At 35.9% G+C, this 23,295-nt stretch overlaps 1 protein-coding gene across 1 annotated transcript; it reads right to left on the reverse strand.

The window, feature by feature from the left end:
- Positions 1-6,033: 6,033 nt before the first annotated feature.
- On the reverse strand, positions 6,034-6,864 carry LOC120090900 (uncharacterized mitochondrial protein AtMg00860-like). The gene is made up of 2 exons (XM_039048594.1): positions 6,721-6,864; positions 6,034-6,357 (listed from the first exon to the last, which is right to left on the reverse strand). The coding sequence occupies exons 1-2, from the start codon at positions 6,862-6,864 to the stop codon at positions 6,034-6,036; spliced, it is 468 nt and encodes a 155-aa protein (XP_038904522.1).
- Between the last annotated feature and the right edge of the window lie 16,431 nt (positions 6,865-23,295).

Here is a 23,295-nt window from a genome sequence, read left to right on the forward strand (position 1 = left end):
TATGCCTCTCTATGTTTCTAATTAATTGCCACCTTCCCCTTCTAATAAAGGCAATGTTTGGTATATGTCTTTGGATTGAAGAGAAATTTATAGCATTATGATAGTACATGATGTCTTTTGGTTAAATATATATCATTTTTGTTCTTTAATATTTATTGCTCTTCGATTTTATCTTTACAAGGGTTTGAGATGTTGAGTTCCAAAGTTTAGAATTAATATGTTGGAGTTAGAAAGTTTGTGTTTGAAGTGCAAAATTGTTTAATTGGAGTTAAGAAACATTAGTGGAGGGAGAGAGAAACAGGAAAAGATGGAGTTCCTCATAAATGTGCAAATTTCAATAGTGAATATTACTCAAATTAGTGGAGTTGAGTTATTTAAGGGGTGTTTGGGCCACTACCGTAAAGTTGGTAGAATGAGTTATTGAAGGAATGAAATGCCAAGCAGAAGCGTGTGAACTCATGTGCCAATGTAATTCAATTTGAAAAACTCGAAAGAACAGAGAAATTATAGAAAAACAGGATAAACATTAATAAATTGGAGTATGCTTCTAGGGAGAAAAAGATGAGAAAAACTAACTCTTGAAGACTTTTTTTCTCGTAATTCTTCTCTTTGGAACGGAACAATAGGAACGCAAGATCTCCTTCGAATTGGAAAAATGCCTCTCACGAATAAACAAGTCACGAACAAGGGATACCACCACTTTGTTTCCTTGCTATTCTCAGAACAAAATTCAAGGATGTGTTGGCTCCTTAATTTGGTAGGGAGAGATTTGTGTGAAAGAGGTTTGGGAAAGAAGATCAAATACACGTAATGAACTCCTCTCTTTGTTTGTCTATTATCCATACTTTGGAAAGAATTAATCAAAAACAAAATTTTCCCTTCTCTTTTATATGAGAGTGAGCTCCAAATGAGAGTTATTATTTTAAATTTAAATAATTGATATATTAAATCAAAATTTAATATATAATTAAATAAATAAATATTAATTAGTTAACCATTAATTAATGAATTCATTAAACATCATATATTTAATTTAATTTAAATCATATTCAAATAATATCCTCTCACATAACTTATAGTTTTAAAATGAATATCATTCATATTAATTATAACTTATATTTTTAATAGAAATCTCATTCATATTAATTATAACTCATAGTTTTAATATGAATCTCATTCATATTAATTATAACCTATAGTTTTAATATGAATCCCATTCATATTAATTATAACCTATAGTTTCAATATAAATCTCATCCATGTTAATTATAACTTCTAGTTTTAATATGAATCTTATTCAAATATTTATCTCCCACATATTGTAAAATATAATCTTGAATCTATTCAAAATTAACTTTATGTTATAATGTATCGATATACATTATATAATTGTATCTTATACAATTAATTTTCTTATTTAATTTGAACAATTCAATTTTATCCAAGGAATAATTGATTCTTGTTTTACCTTTACTGAGCTAGTAAAGGGCTTTATGGACCTACAAATTAGAAGCTTCAATGATACGAGATTAATTAATCAAGCTCTTTAATTAAATTAATCAACATTCATTAGCTGCAGGTCGCTCCACCTAAAGACCCATAGCTGCACTCTTCACACTGTAGATATATTTCTATGTCCATCAATATAATTGATCAATAGTAAATCGACCGTTCACGAATCACTCATAACTACAGTTGGGTCAAAGTATCATTTTACCATGTAGCTACATCTAACTTCTTAAGTACCACAAATCTCTCTAATGAACAAATATTTACAGTCCAACTATAAATTAATCCCTCTAGGCTTAGTGATAGGTGAGGCCTCAATATTCAAGACCTGAAATCAACCTTTAAAGGAGTAATGCATCTACTTACCCTAAAGATGGGAATGAGTGAATTTCATCTTGTGTACCTATGTTCCCAGATCCCTACTTAGATAAATCCCCAAAATGGTAGGATTATTGAGCTAGCGAATCTGGCTACTCTCACCCATACATATCAAAGGATAACCCTCATAGATAGAAGTTCATAACTTACTCAGAATTAAGGTTGAGTCACCTATAGCCATCTTATGAAATGTTAATTTCTTCAATTAATAGCGTTATAAAGAGAGACTAATCATTTTGTGGTCCGGTCTTATACAAACTCTAGGATATCTCCACATGAACTATTAGGATCAAATCGTTTGTAATACTTTACAACTCTTGTAACAATTACAAAGTGGGTCATATCCGTAGTGTCACCAAGATAAGGCACTCGACCTTATGAACTATTAGGATCAAATCGTTTGTAATACTTTACAACTCTTGTAACAATTACAAAGTGGGTCGTATCCGTAGTGTCACCAAGATAAGGCACTCGACCTTATCTATATACTACAGACTATTTAGGTTATTACTTGAACATGATCCACCTGTATGTCTACCACATACTGTTCAAGTTTCATAAAACAATCTTGGTCTATCAGATTCCCTTATTTAATTTGAATAATTTAAAATTAATTGATTCTTGTTTTATCCTTAGTGAGCTGACAATGGGATCTTATGGACTTATAGATCAGAGACTCAAATGATACGAGATTAATTAATTCAACTCTTTAATTAAATTAATCAACATTCATTAACAGGTCGCTCCATTAAAGACCATAATTTCACTCTTCTTCACATTATAGATATATTACTATATCCATGGATATAACTAATCAATAGTAAGTCGATCCTTCACAAATCACTTGTAACTACAATTGGATCAAATTACTGCTTTACCCCTATAGTTACATTTAACTCCTTAAGTACCATTGATCCCTCTAACACTATAAGAAAAAAGACCTACGATAGCTTCGAAAAAACGATATAATAGATTTTTATTATAGCATTTTTTTGCAAAGTCGCGACAGCCCTCACTATTAAAAGTATGAGGCTTTTTATAGCGCTTTTTAAATGCTATAAAAAGTCCAACATTTTTATAGCATTTAGTAACACACTATGAAATATTTGACTTTTTATAGCATTTTGCAAACCACATTTGACCTTTATAACATGTAAGATAGCATGTTGAAAAAGCTATAAAACTGCTATAGCTAAAATTTGAAGTTATTTTTTGTCTATTATAGCATTTATTTGAAGCTATAACTATTTATAATGTTCCAAAAAATTTCTTTCCATAGCTTTCATAATTTTTTTTATAGATTTTTTAGGAACTTTTTATAGCTTCTTGATTATGTTCACAATGTTATTACCGTGTTTTATAAATTGCTACACATTAAAAGTGAAAAAATATTTATAATTTACATAACCAAAATGTGTATATCTAAATAAGCATTCATACAATATTCGTATAGTAAAAAAAAGAAATATATTAATTAGTATCATACATTTGGTGATGAACAAAACATATTCTTTATAAATTACAAAATATTAATATAAGAAATCTAATTAACTCTAAGTTAGCTGTGTTTGTTGTCTAGGCATTACATTCATAGATAGTTCTTCAACAACCTACAAAAAGTTATTAAGTAATAAAAAGTTAAGTAAAATTATTGAAATAAAGAACAAAAGTAATAAATAGATACACATATAAATTAAAACCTTGTATTTCCAATTGCATCTTGGATGTGTATCTTAGGATGATAGAAGAAAATAAAGTTGGAAGAAACAAAGAACCTACTAATATCTATAAAAAAAATCCATAAAGTAACTTCCAACCAATTTTAAGTGCATAATATTTATCTAAACAAATCAGAAATATAGTCACAAAGATAACTCTCTGATAGTGTCTCAATTATATGTTTACTGTTTTGGCTCAAAAATAGCCTAAAAAGGTCGAGACCCCCCTTCTGGTTACAAGCTCAACAAGCTTAGACCCTGAAATAAAAAGATTCATACCCTCCCCTATTTCTACATTCCTATCTTTATAGCAAATAGTCATCTCTCCCTACTAACAGAATTCCTCCACTACTAACTGAATCTGTTATAGATTTTGGTGGTCCCCACTCTAACTAATTTTATTCTCATCCACAGTTACATTTGTGCCCTTCTCCCCACTCTTCTTTTTGGCCTTTCTTTCATACCTCTTAAATATGGGAGGTCTATCATTACCCTCCCCCCAAAGCACCACCTTGTCCTCAAGGTGAAAGTCAGGGAATTGTTCAGCTATTTGTGCTCCTCCTTCCCATGTTGCATCTTCTACTGGCAGATCTTCCCACTGTATAAGTACTTCAAAATCATTAGGTGATGATATCGTTGAACCAATCTTCCTAACTCCCAAGAATGACTATGGTTTTAGTTGTTTTCCAAATGGTCCCACCGTTGGTGAAGAGAATCATGGTAGTATGGTTCCCTCGGCCTTCCTTAATTGTGAAACGTGTATTACTGGATGTATGGTGACATCGTGAGGTAGATCAAGCTTATATGCCACTGGTTCGACCTTTTGGGTTATCTGAAAAGGTCCAATGTAGCGTGGTGCTAGTTTTGAGTGCTTGTGCACTATTAGTGATCCTTGACGGTAAGGTTTGAGCTTGATGTACACCCAATCCGAGACTTCAAAGTTTACTTCTCTTCGTTTTGAATCTGTTAGGGCCTTTATTCTCTATTGTGTTGCTTCCAATGTTTTCTTCAACTGTTTGAGCATCTCATCTCTATTTTTAAAAAGGACATCTACTTCTCCTACCATGGCCTTCCCTTGTGTGTAATGGATGAGTGTAGGTGCTGGTTTGCCATACAATACCTCGTAGGGTGTACATTTGATGGCTGTGTGGTAAGATGTGTTGTAATTATATTCAGCCCATGCTAGCCATTTGTGCTATTGCGAATAAGTTTCTATGGTAAAGCATCAGAGATATGCCTCTAAGCCTCGGTTGACGACTTTCATTTGTCCATCCATTTGTGGGTGATAGGATGAGCTCCTCTTGAGTTGTGTTCCCATCAGTTTAAAAAATTCTTCCCAAAATAGGCTAGTAAACACTTTATCTCTGTCAGATATGATGCTTCTTGGTACTCCATGTAATCGTACAACTTCCTTCATGAACAAAGTGGCCACTGTTGCTGTGGTGTAGGGGTGACGAAGAGCAATGAAGTGTGCATATTTGGATAGCCTATCAACCACTACCAAGATTGAGTTATATCCCTCAGATTTTGACAGTCCCTCTACAAAGTCTATGCTGATATCTTGCCAAGTGAGCTCGGGTATTGGCAGAGGTTGGAGTAGTCCAGCAGGGGCTAAGGCCAAATACTTGGCTTGTTGGCAGACAGAGCAATCCCCGACAAAATTTCTTACCCTTGCCTTCATCCCTATCCAGAAGAACTCCTTCTTTAATTGTTGGTACATTTTCATTACTCCATTGTGCCCCCCAATTGGATTATTGTGGAATTCTTGTAGGAGTAATGGGATGGTAGGTGACTGAGATGGAAGTACAATATGCTGCTTATATAATAGGAGCTCTCCCTGAAGTGTATATCCCTGGGGTGTGGTTGCTCTGCTCTGATGTTATCCCTGATTGCTCTTAGTTCTGAATCTTGCTCAATTTGAATCGTGAATACTTCCTGATTGAGGGCGTGCAGTACACTGATCATGGTCATTTCCATCGTGGTAGGCAGCCTAGACAATGCATCTGCGACCGAGTTTTCCATCCCTTTTTTATACTCTATCTCGAACTCATATCCTATTAATTTAGCCACCCATTTCTGGTATTCACCTGCTATGATACGCTGTTCTAATAAGAATTTGACTTTTCTGATTTATTCGTACAATGAACCTTCTTCCCAATAGATAGGGGCGCCACTTCTGTACAACCATAACTATAGCAAGCAGATTCCCATTCGTAGGCAGCCTTGAGTCGATGTGTGGGTGGGAGGGCCTTGCTGAAGTAATGCCATCGGTCTTCCTTCTTGCATTAGTTACTGCTTCAACTCTTACCCGGAGGTATCATGTTTATCGATTATGAATGTCTTGATTTGAAAATCAGGGAGCGGAAGGTGGGTAGTTGGCCATCCGTTGCTTCAAGATCTCGAAGGCTTCTCGAGTATCCTTGTTCCACTATAGTTTATCCTTCTTAAGTTGCTGTGTTAGAGGGAAAGCCAGCGAACCATAATGAGGCACAAACTTGCGGTAGTAACCCATTAACCCAAGGAATCCCCTGAGTTGCTTGACTGTTGTTGGTGGCGACCATTGGAGCATAGCTTCCACCTTTGAAGGGTCTACCGCCACTCCCTGCTCTGATATGATATGCCCCAAATAATCTATTTGCTTTGCTCCAAACGTACACTTCTTAAGATTGGCCATAAATTGGTTGTCCTCCAAAGCTTGCAACACCATGGATAGATGATGCACATGATCATATAAAGAAGAGCTGTAGATTATCTTCGAAAAACACTAACACAAAATTTCTTAAGTATAGGTGCAAGAGATCATTCATTACCGATTGGAATGTAGATCGAGCATTTCTCAACTTGAATGACATGACTAAAAACTCATAATGGCCTTCATGAGTGCGGAATGCCGTCTTATGTCTGAGGGGGCCACTCAGATTTGATGGTATCCTGACTTCAAGTCAATCTTTGAGAATACCCGTGCACCGGTCAATTCATTAAGGAGTTCTTCAACCATTGAAATGGGGAAGTTGTCTGGCACTGTGACTTGATTTAATGCCCTATAATCAACACAAAACCATCAGCTTCCGTCCTTCTTCTTTACTAATAACATCGGGCTTGAGAAAGGGCTTACACTGGGCTGAATGATCCCGACAGTGAGCATCTCTTCAACCAGCTTCTTAATCTCGTCCTTCTGGAATTGTGGGTATCTATATGGCCTAACATTCACTGGCCCTTCCTCTGGCTTGAGTTCAATGTGATGTTCATAATGCCGCATTGGAGGTAGCCCTTTCACTGATATGAAAATGGCTTGGTATTTCTGTAGAATCTCTTGTATTTTCCGTTGTAACTCTACTATTGATTACACCTCTTCATCTTTTTCAGAAGTCATGAGCGAGTTTAGCTCGAGAAGGATGCCTTGGCCCCCTTCTTTTATCAATTTCATCATTGACTTTAATGAGATTTGTGCATTCATTAGGTTGCAGTCTCCTTGTTAGTGTATCCTCCAGTCGTCTACTTGAAATTCCGTCTCGAATGTTCCCCAATCGCATTCGACTCGTCCTAAAGTCATCAGCCATTGCACTCTCAATACCACAACAGCACTGCCCAGGGGCAAGGGAAAGAAGTCATTGATAATAGTTAAGTTAGGGAGATTAAGAATTACCCCTTTGCAAATGCCCGTCATCCTCACTGATGTCCTTGTTCTCAGCATTATCCTATAACTTGTCATTGGTGTCTGTGGCAGTTTCAGGGTTGATACTAGTTCGTTGTCGATGAAGTTGTGTAAAGCACCACTGTCAATGAGAACAATCACGTCCCTATCTCCTATAGCTCCCCTGATTTTAATCGTTTGGGGTGAATTGATCCCTGCAAGAGAATTTAGGGACAGCTCTACTGCTTCTTGCTCGCTACCCTCCACCACCATGGATTCTAATGTAGTCGTCATAGGCATCTCGGCCTCCACTGGTTTGTCCTCTGTTTCCTTAGTCTCATCTTCTTTCTCCTCATTATGGTATAGTAGAATACTTAGCTCATTCTTTTTACATCGGTGCCCTGGTGTATACTTCTCCTCACAACGATAGCAGAGTCCCTTATCCCTCCGGATTTGCATCTCACTGTCAGACAGTCGCTTGAAAGCTCCGGCCATGAACGATTTTTCGTTGACATCTTTTAAAGTAACAGAGTTTGAAGACATACCTGATGTGTGGGTTGGGTTGGAAGAGATCGTTCGGGAAGTCGAATGCGTGTTCTGACTTGAGTTGGAGCCGGGTTGACCCATGGTCGAATTGGGCCCCGAGTTTGAAGACACGCTTGTTGATTTTGTCGGATTCAGGTTGCCCCATTTTTTTCTTCGGGCCTCATTCGTATCTTCTATTATTTGGGCCATCCTCATTTTCTCCTTCAGCCCAATCAATTTGAACATTCTCATTTCGATTTGAATATCTTCTTTCAGCCCAATAATGAACTTGCTTTCTAACGTTCATCGGATAGGTCTTTCAACGGCCCTGAGAGTTGCTCGTATCGCTGCCGGTATGCTCGCACACAGCCGTCCTGCTTCAAGGTGAGCAATTGTGCTCTCTGATCTTCCTCTTTGACTGGTAGGAATTGTAGTAGGATTTTTTCTTTAAATTTGGCCCATGTGTCCATCGGCGTCCTCTCTTCCTCCCATTGGTGCCACTCTAAAGCCTCCCCTTCCAAACATAAGATCGCAACCTCGATTTTGTCCTTCTCCGATAACCTGTTCACAACAAAATACCTTTCAACTCTGTGAAACCATCCCATCGGATCCTCACCTGGTTCTCCTTTGAATATCGGTATTTCTAGCTTTCTCAGTCACATATCGAACAACGACACCTCCCTTCTTTCGCTGCTTTCCTCTCTCGCCAATTACTTTCCCCTGCCAGTCATTGTTCTTTCTGATGACCCCAATTCCTTCTCCTTGGCTGTTTCTGATTTCTTCGACCAAACTTCCAGTACCCAGATGATCTTCTGCTCCATCGACTCTCCCAATGCTTCGATTTTTGCAGTCATCATGCTCTTTGTGATCTGCTGCATCTCTCCAAACCTTTGATCCATCCTGTTTTCGATTCCAACTTGAAGTAAGGTGAGTTGTTCCTCCACAGCTGATAGTCTTGCCTCCATCTTTTTCACCATACCCTTTCCCACGAATCGGATGGCTCTGATACCAGATTGATAGTATCTCAATTATATATTTACTGTTTTGGCTCAAAAATAGCCTAGGAAGGTCGAGACCCCCCTCCTCGTTACAAGCTCAACAAGCTTAGACCTGAAATAAAAAGATTCATACCCTCCCCTGCTTCTACATTCCTATCTCATCTCTCCCTACTAACATAATTCCCTCACTACTAACCGAATCTGTTATAGATTTTGGTGGTCCTCACTCTAACTAATTTTATTCTCATCCACAATTACATTTGTGCCCTTCTCCCCACTCTTCTTTTTGGCCTTTCTTTCATACCTCCTAAATATGGGAGGTCTATCACTCTCCTAATGGAAACATTGAAGAAGCTGAAATATCTCTTTGTGAGAGTGGCTATTTGAATTATGAGGTTTGCCTATCTTTAGCCATTGTTTTAAAGAAAGAGACAATGAAGTCACTGTGTCATGTGTTCCTAAATTTATACATCTAGTATGTTAAACTTAAAATTTATGAGTAATCCATTCATCTATGGGATTGGGTATTTAAGCATTCATTCAACTATAGCATCATTACTTTGAAATGGAACAACGAGAAAAAAACGAAGTAAAAAGTCCATATTTCAATGTAAGAAAAATAAGGAAAAAAAAAAAAAGGCAAGATATATAACTACAAACAAGTGCATATTTCAAATATTTTCACCCCTGAGTAGTGCCTATAAGCAAGAATAATGGTTTTTGTTTTCTACCTTAAATACCACCAAGCTAAGATGAAAAAATATGTGTGCAACCAATTAATGACGTATTTTTTAGATGCACAACTGAAGTAGTCGCAAAAGAATCACAAATAATTACTCAAATATTCATTTTTAAACGACTAAAGTTCAATTCCATTTAAAACAAGAGAAGAAAGATTTATAGATGATTGAAGAAAAATAGAAGGATTTTCAAGGTAAAAAGAGAAAGATCCTCAAGTAAACTTCAAAAATAAGCCCAACAATGCAGAGCGAAAATAATAAAACCACAAACATTGTAATCCACATCAACAAAGTTATAAGCTTTACCTAGATCAAACTTTAAGATGAACTAATTTTCATCCTTATCCTTCTATGTTTGGTAAGATCAATGCGTCATATTTCCTCTGAGGAATACTTATAGGCTATAGCACGAAAAGAAATATTAATTAGAACATCATCCTAAAACCCCATATATTTTTTTCTATACGAGAGAAAAAGATGTTTCAAGTTACTTTCAACTAGTCCTCAACTAGTCCTAAATCCTCATATATTCGGCTATCCCAAGTCAAAAGACAAATGGAATAGGATATTTCTAAATTTAAGAACTGAAAACCAAAAAAATATATCATAGATATTAGTTATGTGTAAATATAAAATTTTGTTTAAATCTTAGAATTCACAGTCCAATTAGAACCTAGTTATTTTCATTTGACAACTGAGGAAGCAATCTTAACTATTTTGGTTTACATTCTCATTGTCCGAGTAGCTTTATAAGCTCCCATCTTGAGATCTAGTTTTTAAAATCTCAGATTCTTCCACATCTTTGAAAGTGTTCCCCCAAATAGAGCAGATCAATCCCAATGTTCTAAAAGATAACAGTCACAAAATTTATAGACTCTAATTCACCATTTTATATACCTTTGATCCTAACTATCACTTTGACTCTCAAAACCGTCTTTAAAGTTCCTAAGTATTTTGATTCTCAAACAATCTACAAAAATTTTTACAGTTATCTAACTCGTATAACCCACACTCATAAACTATGAACTATCCTAAAAGTGCCTATGCACCCTTCAAAATCGAAAGTTAATTCAAAATAATCAGAAAGTGGTTACCATAACTATAGGATAGCTACAAAAACATGTATACTATAATAAAGGACATAACACAAGTGAGTGGAACGCCATTCATGACAACATAATACCAATATAATACCAAATCATCATATAGAACACAATTTAACTATTGGGATATCTAAATAGGATAGAACTAAAAAAAAAAAATACAAATACCAGTTAACTATAAAAATTAAATCTAATTCTTAAAATGTACGAAAATGTATGAATAAGCCAACCCAAATGTTGAGATTTCAAAAACTTATAGATAAGAAAGATATTACTCATTCTTATTCTAAAACTCATCCATTTATGAAAATATACAAACTTTGTCGCCAAAAAGAAAGTTGACCTTCTTAAATAAGCTCTCAAATATCATGATCCAAATGCCCAAGCTTTCTTAAGCTTTCAGTAAAAAAAGATAGTACTCATTCATATTCATACGACTAAACACACTTTAATTTATAAAATATCTTAATTTTGCATATACTTACAACATGTTGTGAATTACTAAGATCTTTTAGAGCACTTTGCAAACAATGGTATGTAAGAGCCTATCAGTCAAAAAAGGAAAGAAAATGCTCCCCGAATACAACAAAAAATAATTAGTCAAGATCAACTAAGTATTAATGTAACAGGATACACCATTAAAAGATGGAAACAAAAATTCAATGTCAAATTTACACCAACAAAGTAATTATTTATCAATAAGCTACCACGAATAACAACTTTAGTAGATGGGAGAAATATAGAGCACATTGATTTGTATGCCATATTTATTCTCATTGTCCAAGATCTTTTCATAGATATTCTTTCCTCTCAAATCATTTGTAATGGTATACATCAAGAAGTATACAAGGCACTGAACTATTGATTCTGCATCGATAAATTTCCTTTAAAACTTGTGATGTTTATTTTTTTTCCAATTCAACTCAACCATGAAAGGCCGGCTAGGCCTCGCCTGTCTTATTGAGAAACAATGAATTGTTTCAAATGGTCAAGTAGGATAATTGTGTAAAAAAATGAAAGCTCACTTTTTATACAAAATATTCCATTTTTATTTAAGGAAAAAATAAAAGGAGTTCTGCTTTTTACATAGGGTTTTATCCTGCATAATTTTTTGTACAAATTTCCATCTACAAGACACCTCATAAGACTGCTTCCCTCTTGTGTGCTAACCTAAACAATGAGCTCCAAGAAGAATCAGTCATTCAATCATTGGCCTCAGTAGATGGAATCGAATTCCGGTTTCGAACTGAGTCGAGATTTGAGATTCTTGCTTCCAGGGCATCAAAATTTCGCTCCATATGAGATGAAAGAGCACATTGATGGGCCAATAGATTTTGCAAGACAAATTACAAAATGGAAGCAGTTGTGGTTCCAAATCCAACACCGAACCACAACAATTGAGTTTTCTACATTTTTCCTCTCGGCGCTTTCTCAAGAATGAACCACACAAGCTTTGTATGAGTTCCAAATAATGTTTATTTTTCTCTTCCAGCTTTATAAATCAGTATTGCTGAAATCTTTTCAGTTAAAACTCTAATTGATAGAAAAATCTAAAATTTATAGAGTAACCCTAAACCCCCAATTAAAAAAAGGCAAAATAGAAAAGATAGGGAGATTTTTCTTACCATTGGAACCCGATTTCTTCCAGTGCTTGATCCTCTCGGGCTAAACTTGAGTTTTTGTAAATATTTGCATACGTTGGACCTCTAAGTCGAAGATGAAGGAGAAGTCGGAGATGGAGTTGCAAATTGAAGGAGAAGTCGGAGATGGAGTTGCAAATTGAAGGAGAAGTCAAAGATGGAGTATCACATCGAGGGAGAAGTCGAAGATAGAGTACAAATTGTAGGAGATGTCCAAGATGGAGCCGTAAATCAAAGGAGAACTTGGATATGGAGTTGCAAATCGAAGGAGTAGTCGAAGATGGAGTCACAAACCGAAGAAGAAGTCGAAGATAGAGCACAAATCGATGGTGAAGTCGAAGATGGAGCCATAAATCATAGGAGAAGACGAAAATGGAGTTGTAAATCGAAGGAGAAGTCGAAGATAGAGTCACAAATCAAAGGAGAATGGAAGATGAGTAGAGAAGTTGGATAAAGAAAATTGAGGAGAAGAATTGAATGTCTAGGGTAAAAAGAAATACTCCGTGAAAAGCGCTCATTTTTTTCTTTTTTTGTACATGATCACGTGCCTTTTTCTTCACTTTTCCGGATTCCCGCTTTTTTTCTTAAATTCTTTTTATAGCGCTTTCTAATAAAAGCTGTCCTAAGATGCTATTAAATGTAATATTTATTGTAGTGAACATTTATAGTCTAAACTAATCGGGTTAGTGAGAGGCTAAGACCTCAATGTTCATGATCGGGGATCAACTCTTAAGGGAGAAATTCATTTAATTACCTTAAAGATGGGAATGTGTGAATTTCATCTTGTGTAGCTATGTTCCTAACTTCTTACTTGGACAAATCCCAAAATGGTAGGCTTATTAAGTCGGCGAATCTGACCACTCTCACCCATACAAATCACAAATCAAAGATTGTCCTCATAGATATTAGTTTATAACTCACTCAAGATTAAGGTCGAGTCACCTACGGTCATCCTATGGAATGTTAATCTCTTCAATTAACGACGTTATAAAGAGAGACTAATCATTTCGCGGTCTGATCTTATACAAACTTTTGTATAGGATACCCCACTCGCATGTCTCCACATGAACAATTAGAATCAAATCGTTTGTAATACTTTACAAATCTTGAAACAATTACAAAGTAGATTGTATTCGTAGTGTCACTAGGATAATACACCAAACCTTATCCATATACTACAGATCATTTAAATTATTACTTGAACATGTTTCACCTATATGTCTATCACATATTGTTCAAATTTCATAAAATAACCTTGGATCTTTCTTTAATGAGTATTAGTATATAAAATAATCAACCATTATTTCAGATAACATATTATCTACAAGGCTTTATGGCATGCATCCCAACAGTTATATAGCTCACTCAATGTTTGTGGCTCCAAATATAATACGCTAATGTTTACTATTTATAACCTACATTAAATTAAGTATTGTAATAATATTTCAAAACCTCTTTTGCTAAATTATTTACTACTTTTTACTCATCATTTCTCTTACACTTATTATTGTGGTTTTTTAGGCTCTCTCCACTATAGTGTTTACTATCCTATTCGGACTAAAATAGTATGTACCCCAAATACAGACTATAACCTAAACTAAAATAGTCTACATCCAAATATAATTAATTTGTGAATTAGTATTTAAAATAATAATGGTTTGATTTCTTCACGATTTGTTTCAAAGTATAATTAATTTGTGAATTATAAGTGGTTTAAGGATGGTTTTGGGTATGCACAACCAACATTTGAATGTTACAAAACATTGGAGAAAGCAATTGAAGCCTTGACATCGAATTGATGAGTTTTTTATGCACATATCGGTAGTATTTTAATTAGTTATTATTAAGGGTTTTTTTTTTGGCTATATTTATTATTTGTAAAATCACAAATTTCATAGACATGTTTGCAAAATACTTATCCTATTTTACCATCTATTACAATTTCTTAATTCAAATGTGGTTAAAATTATTGCATGCTAACCCAAAGAATTGGTTTAGAGTTGTGAAGGAATTAGAGGGTTTCATAATGAAATGACCAATTTGAGTCTTTTTTTCTGTTTTGTGGATTCCAAAAACAAAAAGATGCATAGAATTGCTGCCTTTTTGCCTTCTTCCCTTTCAACGTTGATTATACTTGAAGTCTCTTCTTTCAATGAAAAAGATCTCATTTCCCATCTCAAAAAAAGTGCACTTCCTTTGCCCAATGGAACTCCATCCACTTGTTTTTTTCCCTTTCATTTACCAAATATGTTGGCAATTACTATTTATAAATTTTAGTGAATTTTGGACTTTTTGTGACTACTTGTTATTTTTTTTTAACAAATATAGAGTTTCCATTACTATATTCAATATTAAGTGAAGTAGGTTGTAAATCTTTTTTCTATGTATACAAGACTATAATTCATGGTTTTTGTAATGCATTTTTGGCGATGGAAAAAGTTTAAAATGGAGGATAAAAGTTTTCTTTTGAAGAGAAATTGATCATCAATAGTTGCATTGCTAATTCTTTATTAGTACAAGTCTCTACTGACGCAATGCAGTCTAGCATTAGCAAAGACGATTCTACTGACACTACCTACTTAATGCCGACAAAAGCCGCATTTGTGGACGTTAAGTAGATAGCAACATTAACCAAACACATTTTTTTCAATGCTGCCTTCTTAGTGTAAGAAAAAGTTGATGTAATAATGCTTAACCCCTTCAACATTTGGCAAATGGTTTTAATTAAAAAAAAATAATTTCACGTGTAGTTAACTAACAATATTTTTCTTTCTTTCAACATGTGAAAAAAATAAAACCTCAGAAAATAACTTTTTTTATACGTGTGCTTATATTATTATAACTACATTATTATAACTACATTATTTGAAAGGATCACAATCACAACTATATATAAAACTCTTTCATTCACAATCAACCATTTTTTTAGTGTTTAATCAAACAAATAAGCACTAGATCGTATTTTAAACATAAAATACATAAAAAATACATATATTTAATTTTAATAGGCTAAATATAAGGCTAAAAAAACATAGACAGGAATTCAACTCCAAACAACAAAATACAGTTTTCCAATTTATGGACCAAACACATCTTCTAAAACCTAAAACTTAAGCAAAATATGAATGTCCAAATGCGCTCATAATCTTTCAACAAAACAAATATCTTAAAACTGTAAAACAATATTGGGAATGACTTTGGGCAAAAACTCATAATAAAAAGTCAAAGTAGTGGAAAGAAAGATAGTGATTTGTCTTACCTAGGAAGTTTTTTTTTGCTTTTCCTAAAGATGTAAATATAAAAACATTAAGGGCACTTCCAAATTGTGGTTATGGTGGAAGTAGGAACCTTGCTCACACATGTGTGCTACCGTTCGTTTGGGTATTAGGTGCAGGTATAAAAAAAATAATTTTGTACTATCTCTTTATCTTTTATTAGCATTTCAAAATAAATCTTCTTCCCGTTCTCTATTTTCTAACCATTGTTTCTAAGTTATTTTTCGTCTTATTCCAATCCATTATTGTATACGTTAGAGATTGAGTGTTTTTTTAATCTTGGAGAGCAATCGACTTCTTGCGATTTAGCATCGAGGATGCATCATTTTTACTTTCAAGGAAATGGGTTCCTCCACTACACAAGATCTGCATTTCGTCCTTCAAACAAGAGTGAAGTTTGGCCTACGATTATATAATCGATTGCATCAAAGGAGTGAAGTAATACAATATCAGCCCCTTGAAAGTAAACTGAATAATGGCCCTTAATTTATAACAAACATAGTTTGGCATATTACTAATAATTTTCTGAATTAAAGTGTTAGTGTAAATTAAGTCTGTCTGGACCTTATAAAATGATTGTAAGCAATGCATCAAATGAAGGCAAAACAACTTGGGACTTAAAAGGGATTTGTTCAAGCACATAATAAAATTTTGGGTCAAAGGTGTTAAATCACTAATTGACTCATAAACTTGCATTGATGGGTCATGACAAACAAGAGCAAAGTTTGGCCTATGATTGTGTAATAGATGACATCAAAGGGTTGAAGTAACTAATACAATATCAGCATCTTGAAAGTAAACTGAAAAATGGTCCTAAATTTATAACAAACATATTTGGGCATCTTACTAATCATTTTTGTATTGAAGCGTAAGTGTAAAATCTGTTTGGAGCTTATAAAATGATTTAAAGCAATTCTGGGTCGAAACAACATTGGGACTTAAAAGGGATTTGTTCGAGTACGTAATGCAATTCTGGGTCAAAGGTGTTAAATCACTGTCGCTTTCTAAATGCTTCAATTGTGAACTACACTAAGATATATATGTGATGTTATGTTATGCGCTCAGCTGTAGTCAATCATGCATTAGTCACAAGTTTTCTTATTCTCTTGCCAAGTATAACAAGATAACAAGTTTCTCAGGCTGACCCAAGGTCGAACAAGAGAATTTGTACTAAGAGTGCTAGAGAAATGTGCAAATGCAGCGAAACTAATATTAATAAACTGGAATTGAAATCATGCGATTAACTAAGCTAATCAATGTAAGTATCTAAACTAGTTGAGACTACTTTGAAATTTATTTTGAGAAAACTTAAGTAACACAACAGTCTTAACGCGTGAGAAATATACGGAGAAATCAGGATTTGGGAGAGATCAATGTTGCATCCCTAAGCTTCAACTTAAAAGTTAATCCTGGCTTGCAATTTCTATTCATCGCACACCTCTCGATGGCTAGCCATAACAATCATATTTCTATGATGCATGAATGTTGTTACCTTGAGCGCAAGATTATTTCTACCTCTAGAAACACTTCTTACTTTGCTTAATGAGATCTACAACTACTTACCCTATTGAGCAGTTACTTATAGTTACTTGACTCGATGAGTGATCATAGGCAAACATTTAAATAGTCATACATTAACCAAACATGGTAACTTTTATAGATTCAGCTTAGTTCATGGCCTTAACCTTCCCCCACACCTCGTGAAAACTAGTTATTCATGATAAAAGAGAAAGTGAAGGTAAAGATTGAGAAGATGATGAAAATAACCATGATAATATTAAGATAAAGATATAGTCGTTGTCTACAAAATGAATAATCACTTAGACAAAATATAATACAACAAAAAATAGTAGTAAAGAAGTAAAGGGAAGCGCAGTTGTTAGCAATTTCTTGCTTCCAACAGATGGATGTCAAGGCTGCTGGTGATAGGGTGGTTGTGTGAATGGAGAAGACCCTTTTAAACTCTTGTTTCGACGAAGCTCCAATGATGAATCGGGATGAAGTTTGGAAGACGGAAGTTATCTCGTTAAAATCTCAAAGTCTTTCTATATCTTCCTTTATGAGCGTCAATGCTCTATTTATAGAGTCATGTGTTGACAATTGTGGGGATTCCCGCTCTGGTTAGTCATCATCATTTGACACGGTAGGTAAGGATGTCAGCATTGCAATCATGGTCAACATTCTGGATGCTTGACGAAGACCCGCTGGTACAGGCTCAGAGATCCTAAGATATGCGATCAACTATTTGCTCTAAAAGATCAACACATGCGATAAATCTTATGGTCAACTGCAAAATAGACACTTTGGCACAATATAACTCATGATATGTGGTCAACGGGAGTTTCTAATGTACTTCAACGCAAGTTTAATATTCATCATGAATTCTTAGTAGAATCAATGTACATTCTTCTTATCTACCCTCATTATTCTAAGTAAAAAGCTACAATAACTTGTATTTTTACAAGTTATCACACCTCCAAATTAGAATAATGCATGTCCTCAAGCATATCTTATATTGAAGAAATTCAAACTTACTTTACACCTTAAAGTTGCGCTAACTAGCTTCTCAGAGTGCTTTTCACTTGCACTCATTTTTCAAGTTACCTATTTCTCCTAAGTCTGGTCACTTTTCTAAGGAAATATTTTCTTAGTCTTGAATTCGGCAAACTTTTGCTTAAAACCCTTTTTTTCATTCCAAATATTTTCGTATCCCTTTTTTGATTTGTAATGAGTTTGTTTGAAAAGAAAGATAGCTTGCGATTAACTTATTCGAATTATAAGCAAAGCATTAATTTTGGTTACATCCTTCGTTTTGGCTTGTCTCCATAAGTGTCATGTGAGTATTTAACTACGGTTGCATTCCAAGTTTAACTTAACTCTTATCTTGACTAAGTTTTAACTTGTTCCAGATAGCGGAGTTGTTTTTATTTGATGTTACTTGCATTGTGTTGATCCTAGTAACCTGTCTTCATTTTGGCTTACCTGCATGGGTGTCATGCGAAGTATCCAACTACAAGTAGGTTTCTTTCACAACTTAAACTCTTATTAGGTTGGATTTTTTTCCCCTTGCACTGATAGTGGAGTTCATTCTTTATATATATATATATATATGGTGTTGAAAATAAGATGTATGTAAACATAGTGAAAAAAAAAGTTAAACGCATTTGCTCAGACTTCTCCCACCCTCAAATTTATAGAGTAGCAAGGTCCTCATTGAATTTTAAGAAAAATTAAAATAAACTTATTTAAAATTTTTGAAAAAGAGGTTTGAGCAGAGGCTTATGCGTATAAAAGGTAAGACTGTCAATCATTGAAGAAGCTACTAAGGTTGAGAGAAGTGGGCAATTCTTAGGGAATAAACTAGGGAAATGCATAAAGATCATCATAGTTGCTAATTTGTCAACACACAAAAAGACATAGCATCAAAGTGAATTTCACAAGAATAAGCCATAAAAGATAACAAGACAAGGCTAGACACGGTAAAATAATGAGTGCAAAGTCATAAGAATTCATTCAATATTAATAAAGTGCGTAAATACAACAATTGAAAAAGAAAAAGATATTGTAAATGAAACACAAGAGATAGAGAAAATTAACAACACCACAACATCACCCCCAAATTTATTACTGTGGTGGAGGATCATCACTTTATGGTGCTGGAGGAGCATGATCGTTCACATTGGCAAAACGCAATGCTTGGCGAAGATGAGGATGAATAGTTGGGCCATGCAGATAGGCTGTCAGGAAGTTGAAATACTCATGGTTTCATTCCGCTTGCATGTATTGATACTAGCAGAGGGTGAGAAGGTTGCGTTACATGTTGACAAGAGATTGGCAGATGGTTTCGGCATCTCAGTGCACTTCAATGAGGGATTGGTGGAAAGGCACAAGTTAAACTTGGAGTTCATGGGAAATAAAGCTTTTAAGTTCATCTAAGCTGAATAAGTGAACTGGATGTAGTTGGGGAGGTTGCGGCAAAACACCCAAATTCTCATCAGCTACAAATTGGGACTGGTTAGATAGATCAATGCCCATGCCGTGTGGGTCATGAAATTTGGATATGGGAGGAGGAGATTTTTCTTTAGTTGGTAGGAAAGGCTTTTTGTGTGGTGATTGGCTTAGAGAGCAATGTAGAGATTGGAGAGGGGAAGAATGACTTTGATCGATCAGGAGGAGAAGGTTGGTAAGGTCCTCAGGTAAAGACAATAAAGGTTCTAGGGGACTTAGGGATAGGATATTCAGTGGAGATGGGCAGGGGATGCACTCTTCAGGATCACGACGCTTAAGACTCTCTTTGGCAATTTCTTTGCCTTTAGGTGCAACTTCTTGGTCGTTTGGCTCTCGGAGGTTGTCCAGAGTTAAGGTTAATAAGAATGGGACGCTTAGGGCCGAATGGCATGGGATAATGCGGGGAATCCTTCAATATTATCAACAGAATCTTATTGTTGATCAACTCGTGTACTTCGACCATGGGCTCATTATCAATGCATAAGCCTGCAGATAGACATAGGCTAGTGACGGTCTATGGAAAGAAGAGTTGGCCCCGGGGTTTGCCAAAAATTCCCCTAATTTTTCTTCCGATGATGTGCCCGATATCCATAAAGATGCCTTTTGCGATGTAGTAGGCAACTAAGACTGCCTTGTAGGAATTATCCACTTTTTGACCAAGTAAACCTATAATTGTGCCTCTGAAAGAAGACGGTTCGATGACAACGTCCGAATGCCCGTGACAGACACTTTCCACTGAAAGTTTAGTTGCACTAAAACCCTTAAGGAATCCTCAAGATGTTCTTCTTCTAGCTCTTCAATCAGCTTGTCACCCAGTGCATTAGGATTATCTATTAGCTTGAACATCTCATCAATATCGTGGGTGCTGAACGACACTACCCAGTCATTGATGATTACCGCATCTTCTTCCTCATGTAGTCGGCTATGATAGAAGGCACGCATAACAATGGGCATCACGATGGATGGACATTAATAGAATGTTTCCCATCCATGCTCGGTGATGATGCTGATGATGCAATCTGGTAAAGCGACAGGCGCAGGGAAGAACCCTATCTCCATCAATAGATCATCGTTTTCCCTCTTTCCAACCTTCAATGTCCCCTTGGTGAGAGATGACTTAGTCTCTCCTTCTCCTTCCTCTTTTATTGAGGTGCAACGGGTCGGGCTCTTTGTCGACTTTGCCTATCATTCTCTTGCTTTTTCTCTTTCTCTTCCTTCTCCCATTGTTCTTTTTCCAATATCTTTAATTCTTTGTTGCACTTAATCTTCTCCTACCTCTAAGCTTCTCTTTCTTTCATTCTTTTCTTCTTCTCTTCTCTTTCCTCCTTTATTTCTCACTCAAACTCCTCAGTTGTCGCCTCAATGTGTTTATCTTCTTCTATCTTCTTCCTCATTTCTTCTTTTGCCAACACATTGGTACGGACGAACTTTCTTGTCATGAAGTTTCCTCGCCAGATCGCCAAATGCGATGATTAGGCGAGCTTATTCCATTTTCTTCGCCTGTCTTTTATTTTCCTTTTCTTTCTCCTCATTTTCCTTCAAAATGTGCCCAACCAACTATGCATCAGCCAAGTCCACAGAAGACCCCGTTGCGGTGACCTCAGGATCGGTCATTTGCATTTCACCCATTGTCTTGACAGCCTCTTGCGTTGCTGCTCAACTTTTGGATCGACGAATTAAAGATGCAGTTGTCGCATCCTCACTTTCTTCTTCATGACCCCGAGGTTAGGCCTCAGATGCGGCCAACCTCTCTTGAGGGAGCTCAATAACTATTTGCTTAGTTTGCTCAGTAGCCTTTATTGCTAACGACTCCTTCACCTTTGCGGTGGTAAACTATCCCTCAATGGTCGGGCTTTCAGCTCTGCATCGATGTTTTTCTTCTTCTTCAATCTTTTCTCTTCTTTCTTTCCTTGATTCTTCTCAGCTTTTCTTTTATCCCTCTCCTCATTTTTTCTTCTTTTCCACCTTCTTCATCACCTCACTGATGAATCCTTCATTGAAGTCCTTAGGAACGTTCTCCTTAGGATCCGTGGTTGCTAGGGATTCCCTTTATGACACCACCATTGCTTTAGCCTCACTTTCTTTTTGCTACACAGGCTGGTTAAAAACTCCAGCTTCTATCAAACCTCAATCTCTTTTTATATTTCTTAAGATGCATTCAAAAACTTCCTTGTCGTCCTTTCAATGCAACTCACTTGCGGTAGAAAGCTGGGATGCAGCCATCTTAAGACTCGAGGCAGGGACGCCCTTCTTCCATGGTCCCTCGCGGCTGACTGAGGAAGATGAAGCAACTGAGGAAGGGAGTGGTTTTCAGGTGGTTTTTGGACGGACGACTGGTCGAAGAAGTTTTAGGATAGGTCTTGGCTGAGTAGAAGCTCGTCGGCTCGCAGCTGCAAACGTTGCTTCCCTCATTGAAATGGGGCTTCTGACCAATGAAGCTAAAGAGCTTGGGTGGTCAGATTGGCTTCCAGCACTCTTAGGAGTTGACTTTTTGTTGCTGGGCTTTTGGGAGGCCATAGATTCTGGTGAGAAATATGTAAGAAGGAGACGAAAAAGGAGATGGCAAGGAAGATTAGTGCTTGAGGCTGAGAGGTTTAGAGTTTAAGCAGGGGACAAATGATGAAATGAGGGAATGATCAGGGTACTTATAGGCTTAAATCTAAGAAAGCGCAATCGACGGGGGTTATGATTAGCATTAGTGCTTTGGGAAGCGCAAACGTCTGAATCTTATTAAATGCAGGTCAAACGGAAGGACATTTCGTCTGACGATTGATGCGTTATTTTATGTGGTGAAATTAATGAAGTGAATTGCGGTGATGGGAATGCATTGTGCAACAAGTTTTCTCAGCAGAATCCAAGTATAAATCCTACTGAGTTTCCTGATAAGTCCAGGGTCAAACTCAGGGACTAGGGAAAACATTATGCGGTAATAATTTTTAAGAAGACTTTGCGGTAACCAATAAATCAAAGAGTTGTTTTGGGGTGTTATTTGCAGTATAAAAAGTATGCGGCGGTTTTGAGAAAAGATTGATTATGCGATAGATATACTGTGTATGCGGAGGAACGGGTTGAGAATGTCTTTAGCTAGTGTTTCCCGAGAATGCGTCAAACTATGCGATCATGCTTCACTCATATGACAGCAAATCATTTTCCAATGTAAATGCGGTATATTTCTAGGACATACGCGATGAATGTGATAATGTCCATAGAGCTTATTTCTAAGTCTCTACTTCTTGCCTATGTGATGATGCAAGATACACATAAAGACAAGGTGACTGCATACAATCATAACCTATCTCTAGGATGCATGAGATGCGTTAATAGCAAACAATGCTTATTCCTAAACTCTTATCTCTTGATTATGCGTTTTAATCTGACTTTTTCGAGCCTAGATTCTAACCTGACTTTTCCAAGCCTACATTCTATCCTTAGACTACCCTCCCGAGTATCTCTAATGGACGAATGATGCATACATAATACAAGATAATCGTATGGAATGAAGATCCCCAGTTATGCTAGCTAAGTGCTTCTCAACCCATTCGACAGATTTAGCTACTTACGCGTAATAAACAGAGAGTAAATAGATATAAAGAAGTAAATTCCATTTCTATAGATAAGTTCAAAGTTCAAAATGAAAATGGAAGATAAGGATAGAGAGCCTTGTAGCAATCCCTTGCTTCCCAAAGATTTTACACTGTTAACTCTATTCTGTTCAAAAGATATTCTTGCTTCCGCAGGAGTTGGCCCTCTCTCTGATCTCGACACTT

This window comes from Benincasa hispida, chromosome 11 (assembly GCF_009727055.1).
Source record: "Benincasa hispida cultivar B227 chromosome 11, ASM972705v1, whole genome shotgun sequence".
Classification (NCBI taxonomy): Eukaryota; Viridiplantae; Streptophyta; class Magnoliopsida; order Cucurbitales; family Cucurbitaceae; genus Benincasa; species Benincasa hispida.